The sequence below is a fragment of the Prionailurus bengalensis genome, chromosome C2, assembly GCF_016509475.1.
Source record: "Prionailurus bengalensis isolate Pbe53 chromosome C2, Fcat_Pben_1.1_paternal_pri, whole genome shotgun sequence".
Taxonomy (NCBI): domain Eukaryota; kingdom Metazoa; phylum Chordata; class Mammalia; order Carnivora; family Felidae; genus Prionailurus; species Prionailurus bengalensis.
Genome location: NC_057350.1, coordinates 543,527 through 550,030, shown reverse-complemented (window position 1 = coordinate 550,030; position 6,504 = coordinate 543,527). Strand labels below are relative to the sequence as shown.

Sequence of the window (6,504 nt, the reverse complement as noted above, 5' to 3'; positions counted from 1 at the left end):
AATCCTCTGGTCTCCCCTCTGCTTCCAGGGCAGGGATATGCCCTGCACACACCTTCAGATTGCTATGTACATATAACATTGGCTCTCTTGGATGTGAGCTAGGTGGGCCTGGTGAGCAGGGTTCCTGTGTCTTGTTCGTCCCTGTGTTACTGATGTCTGACACATCAGTGATTGCAACTTAGAAACGAATGATGCACACAGAAATGTAAGCTGCAAACTCCCTCACAGCCTATGTTGGTGAGTGACAATGTGAGGAGATGAAACGTAAGAATATCAAAGACACTGCACAGGAGAAAAGAGCCTTTCATTCTGAAAACTTGGGATGGCCTCATTAGACACTCAAATGGTTTATTTGCATGATTAATAATCACATTTCCAACAGTGCATCAAACATCTGAGAAGAACATTATTTCGAGTAAAAGCAAAAATCTTCGGGAGACTCTCACTCTCTCAGGTCCCGTAGCTCAAATGTCCACCATGTCCAGCAGTGCAGAGAGATGGAGCTCAGAGGCAACTTCCTCCTCCCTTGAACTCTGCATCAGCCTTTCCAGGTGCTTGAGCCGTTCAGTCACAGATGTGCCTGTTGCCTCTGACAACTGCAGTTGCTCCCTTGGCCTTTCATTCTATTTAAATAAAAAAGAACCTAAAAATAGTTTGGGGAGATCCATAAACCCAAATATATTCTCTTTGAAGGCAGTATATCTGATTCATGTTAGAAACTTCATCTGTGGCCTGCTGGGCTCAACAAACCCGTTTCTTGGCATCTATCATATACATCCTTCCAGCCTCTTTCAGCACATACATATACAGCTGGTATCACCTGCACATAGAATGTTTCTCTTCATTGTATCATCCACTTCCAGTGTCAGTCATTTTTATAAAATATAATTGTCAAGGGCTATGAGCTATTCCATCATATGTCCTGTAATTGTTTAACCTGACTCCCATCTTTGGATATTTAGTTTCCATTTTTTTATGCAGTATGATTAATACTACAGGTGAACAACAACAACAAAAACCCATCAATTTTTGTTATATATGGTAGTTTCTTTAGGGCAGAACTGTTAAGTCAAAACGTACAAACATTCTTAAGGTACCTGCCAAACTGATGAATGGAAAGAGTATGCCTTCTTAATTTGCTTTTCTTCCCTATTGAAGGGCTTCCTAAAACCAGTCCAGGAGCATACTTTTTAAATGTCCAGCATTATAATCTATGATGAAAACTCTGTTTTTGCTTCTGTTACCACTGAAAGAGGATCATGAGGTAGAAAGACCTTGAGCTTCGGAGCCAATCAGGTCTGGCTCTGAAAAGCAGCTCAGCCACACTCCTGGGTGAGCCCCTGACGTCTGTGATCTTACCTTCCTCGTTCATTAATTTTCCTCAGGGAAAGTTAACCCCGCAGAGGAAGACTGGGGTGATGCCAAGGCTTGGACATCATGTGCACAGACAGAAGCCACCGTCATCACCTTTGTTATTCTCCTCAATGCCCTCACTGCGTGTCAGAACACGGTTATGGGTTTTGTTCAATTTGTAAGCATGTTTTAATTCCACTCCCCCTTCATTTCACACATAGAAACTCAGAATTAGTTGGGCCTCTATAACACTGACAGATTAAGAAAAGATCTAATTTAAGCTAATAATTTATTGGTCATCACAATACCATATGATGAGCGGTTATTTTTCCCCGCCATTCTCTGTCTTCAATTCTAATTCAAATGCCAAATGTACGCTCCTCCCACCTGAGGGCTGGTAGTGGTCACTGTCTTCATCACAGGTTCAATAGTCTGAGGCAGAGACACCAGGGTCTGAGGAAGGTAGAGGGGAAGGGATGTTGAATCTGTAAACACTCCTGCGTCTGCAGACAACCACTGCTGAAGCTGATCTTCAAACCTAAAGCATTTGAGAATGAGGAATAAAACGTTTAACTATCATTCATTTTTCTCCTATAAATATTTTTAATTAAAAAAAAATTTTAAGATTTTATTTTTTTAGTAGTCTCTATATCCAACATGGGACTCAAACTTACAACCCCGAGAATCAAGAGTCACTTGTTCCACCAACTGAGCCAACCAGGCACCCCTACTTTTAACCTTTTAAAGCTTTGCTTTTTACTAAGGGTAGAACAGTTATGAGAAGCAGAACCACTCTCCTAAAAATTTTTAATCTTCTCTTTAATTTGTAAGTCCAATTTATATTTAACAGAAAAGGTCACATTTATCCAAACAACTGCTTTTGCATGTTACTTAACATTACTCATAATTCTCCCATTTGGTTTATTTTCTCTGGCTTATTTTGGTATTTATAATTAATTCTTATCTCTTGATGGATTATCCAGATGTGTGGATTGCTGCTTATAGTTTAAAACTAACTCAAAATAATATCCCACCACCACCTAACACACTTGTAAGATGTTCACTCCATCCACTTTTTTCACTGATCTTTTCAAGAAAAACAATCTGATCCAACTGCTTAAATGATACACACCTATGAAAGTCTACTTTGAAAATCATGACACATTCATTCACTCTTCCAACAAGCCCCCACCAAACACTACGCACCATTCGAGGTACGGATACAGCACTGAAAGAAAAGAGACAAGGCCCGGCTGTAAGCGGCTTATAGTTTAGTGAGGGGAGATAGACAAAGAACAAAAGAAAAGGGAAATGCAGTCTGAAGGTGAGAAAGACAAAGCAGAGACATGAAGACAGGAAGGGTTTGGGGGACAGGCAAGGAGGACCTCACTGAGAAGCAGACATTTGAGCAGAGACCAGACATGAGTGCAATGTGAGCCACAGGGATATCTGGAGGTGGCTGAAGAGTTCCAGGCAAAAGAAACAGCAGGCACAAAGGCTTGGCTGTGTGCTACCTCACAGGTTGAAGGAGCAGAGGTCAGAAAGGAAATGGGAGGCAGATCACATAGGCCCTGCCCACCTCATAAGGATTCTGCCTTTCATTGGAGAGGAAGTCATTGGAAGGTTGTGAGCAAAGGAAAACATGACCTCTGCTTCACACGAAAGGTTCACACTGGGTCTGCCAAGACTAGACCACAGCCCACTGCAACATATGGTCCAATTCTGAATACATTTTTGATAGAGACAATAGGATTTATGGATGAACTGGATGTGGAAGAATAATTCCAAAGCACTGGGGGAGAAAATCTCATCAACTGGGAAGACCATCTCAAATGGGGGAAAACCTGGAATTAGATTTGGGATGTTAGCTTTGAGATGGCTATCAGGCATCCTATAAATGACTAATGAAGATTTTAAGGAAGCCGTTGCATATTCAAATCTGGATTTCAGAGAACTCAGGGTTTTTAGATATAGAGTTGTCAGAATATTGACGTTATTTGAAATTGGAGATTATCACTGGGGAGTGGGGGTGCAAACAGCACAGAGGCTAGGTGAGGGGGTGGGGGGATGAAGAAGAACCTGGAGAGCCCTAGGGGGAGTTACCAGCTGGGCAGGAAAGGGACGAGGTCTCCTGCGAGGTAGGAGGGAGAGAACAAAGGTGTGGAACGCTGCTGGAGACGGGGGCTCATGGTCAGTTCAGCAAGCTGCTTGTGACTCTTACCAGAGCAGACATGGGGGCAGGGACGGGCTCAGGAGAGACTGGGAGGACAGAAGGGAGGATCACACTGTTTGAAGAGTTTACGATCAAAGGAGCATGGCTCAGGCATGGTTCCCTGTTCTAGGGTGCTGGGAGGAAGGGGACATAACAGAGAAGCTCACGTGAGTGTCCTGAGTGGGTGGGAGATCGGATCCCAGCCAAGGGGAGGGGCTGCCTTTGGTGATAAGCTGGACCCAGGGAGGCTGCTGGGGGTGAGGGGATGGGGTACAGGCCACCTTGTAAACTGCCTTCTTCCTGGTTCTCTTTCTCAGTAAAACCATTAAGAAGGGTGGTGGGAGATGCAGAGGAGTGTCTACGGTGTGGGACGACGCACTGGCACCCTCAGGCTTGCCAAGGGCAGAGAGCCGGTGGCAGCCACACATTCAGCACTCACTATCCACTGAAGAGACTCCATCAGCCAGCCATGCTTTCTCTCCCACCAGAAAACTTACCACTCTCAGTAATAAACAGTAAATGAAACTGATTTCAAACAGTTTAAGACCTACTATCTAGGGCACTGCCTCTGCCTTCAAAGAGCTTATACTTCACACATCTGACTTGCCTTCTTTTTTAAACAGTCACGTCACTGTGATCCTTGCTAATCCAGCATGAAGGGGCCTAACGGACACAATAAACCTAAGGGAATAGACTTCACCTCTTGCTCTCCTCTTTCTCCAGCAGCAGACTCCGGGACAGACACTGGGCCAGGAGCTCCTGGGCAGAGGCTCCACGCATCAGATCCTGGGTGCTGGGAGCCCGCCCCTCTGGGCCATGCTCTACATTCCTCTTCCCTTTCCAGTGCATGTGCAGTATCGGAGCAGGAAACTTGTTTGCAGACGGATGCAAAGACTTTATCCCCAAACTGTAAGTACATATTTTGAAATGCTTATGGTCAGGAAGGAGGAAGAAAGGTTCCTCCAGCAGCAGGTAGAGTGTGCATGTAGACACAGAGCCCCAGACCTACCCTTGCCTACTCCTGCTTCCCTCAGGGTCAGGCTTGGGCACAAAGGAAGGAAGGGCAACCTCTGCCTTACAGGAAAGGCTTACCTTCTCTCCTGGGCAGCTGGGTGCTTGGAGCTTCTCTACTCAGAGTTTGGTTTCCCATCCCAAGGTTATCAACAAGGTTCTATTTTACCCTAATATTGGTAAGGTTCGTATTTTTACATTTAGCTCTTAAATCCCTGTGTAAGTAATATTCACAAACAGAGGGAGAAAGGGGGTCTACTATTTTATTTTTTCTAAATAGATGCCAACGTCTGTCCTCACTGGTTTCGCATGGTACTTTGTCCCATATGATTTGTTTCTGGACTTCCTATTCTCATCTATTTGTTGTAACTTTACTATATGTTCTGATATGAGGCACAGCAGTTCCTCCTTGTTATTTATTTATTTACAATGTTTATTTGTTTCTAGGGGGAGGGGCAAAGAGAGAGGGAGAGAAAGAATCCCGAGCAGGGAACCAGGACTGGATCCCACGAACCAAACTGTGAGATCATGACCTAAGCCAAAATCAAAAGTTGGGTGCTTGCCCAACTAAGCCACCAGGCACCCCACCTCCTTGTTATTCTTATTCAAAATTTTCTCAGTAATTGCTACATATTTTCTCATCCTAATATATTTTAGAATTAACTTGTCAAGACCAGGGGGAAAATTCCTCTTTTGGGTTTTTGATTAGAAAAGCCCTGACTTTACAGTTTAAGAACTGACATCTTTACAGCACTCCATCTTCCCATCAACAAAGCTAGCTGACCTCTCATTCATTCAGGTTTTCTTCACACCTTCAAGTCCCTGAGAGTTCCCTGCACAAGGGTTTAGTTCCTTTCCTGGATCAGTATACGTCCATATGTTAAGGGTTAGTTGCTGCTGTGAATGAGAATTTTTGTACATTGTAAGTCCATCTGTCTGATCACCTGGCTGAACTCCAAATAGTTCTATGGATGTAACTGTTGATTTTCTTGAAGTGACAATTTAACTGTCTAAAAACGACAGTTACTCCTCCTTTTTGGTATTTACACCATCTTATCTGTGTCCCTGCATCGGGGCAGCATTCCCAGGACAGCAGTGAACAAGTGAAATCAGGCAGCTCAGGCTGTTCTGACATTCATATTTCTAATGTCTTAGCAAGAAGGATTTTTTTTTTTTTTTGGTAGTTTTATGGTGAAATGCCTTATGAAGGTAAGGAGTTTTTTTTACCCAAGTTTGATAAGAAATTTTATCAAGAATGAGTATAAATTGGGTTTGGAGGGTACAGATTTTAATAAAAGAACTTAAATACCTACTGAAATGATCACTATTTTTCTATGACAGCAAATTACAAGAGATTTCTGTTGTTGACATTGTTTATCCTGGGATAAAGCCTACTTGTGAACTTTTTTATGTACTGGAAAATTGTATGTGCTAACACATTTTATTCAGTACTTTTGAACTAGGTTTGTAATGAGATGAAATGTCTACTTTCTTTTGTCTAGATTCTCCTGGCTATGTTATGATTTCAGGGTCAGGTTTGTCTGATAAATGAGATGCTTGCATAAGAATAATCTGTTCCTGAGGTATTTGTCTAAATCTAACCACAGTGGGCTGGATTCTGTGTGTAGAACATTAATGTTCTGTCTCTGTACTCTGGAGGAGAATAATACAGTTTGCTCTGCTGGCTGTCAGGACAGAAACACACAATACACACAGATCTCACCGCCCATGACTCAGATGTAGCTCCTTCTGTGTCTGCATTCTGGCTTGTTCCCATGACAAAGGAACATCATATGCTTTCAAGTGGTTTTTAAAAAAATATACACATATCTGACCATCTTCACTCAGAGCCTCTGAAAAAATACAAAAACAAATGAGAAAAGAGTATCAAAAGAGCAACAAGCAACAGGTAACCACTTGAAGTTTGC

The 6,504-nt window shown here is 42.8% G+C and overlaps 1 protein-coding gene across 8 annotated transcripts in view; it reads right to left on the bottom strand.

Moving 5' to 3' along the window:
• Nucleotides 1-317: 317 nt before the first annotated feature.
• Nucleotides 318-6,504, bottom strand: part of LOC122491066 (minichromosome maintenance complex component 3 associated protein) — a 56,128-nt gene continuing 49,941 nt past the window's right edge. For 4 of the 8 annotated variants that reach the window (XM_043593359.1, XM_043593364.1, XM_043593358.1 and 1 more), the window contains exons 26-29: nucleotides 6,300-6,429; nucleotides 4,266-4,472; nucleotides 1,741-1,891; nucleotides 318-623 (exon numbers count right to left, since the gene is read on the bottom strand). In XM_043593359.1, the coding sequence (XP_043449294.1) occupies nucleotides 465-623; nucleotides 1,741-1,891; nucleotides 4,266-4,472; nucleotides 6,300-6,429 (647 nt within the window). In that variant the 3' untranslated portion in view covers nucleotides 318-464. Of the gene's footprint in view, nucleotides 644-1,740; nucleotides 1,892-4,265; nucleotides 4,496-6,299; nucleotides 6,430-6,504 lie in introns of those variants that run through there. The other 4 variants (XM_043593365.1, XM_043593361.1, XM_043593362.1 and 1 more) reach the window with 2 other exon arrangements.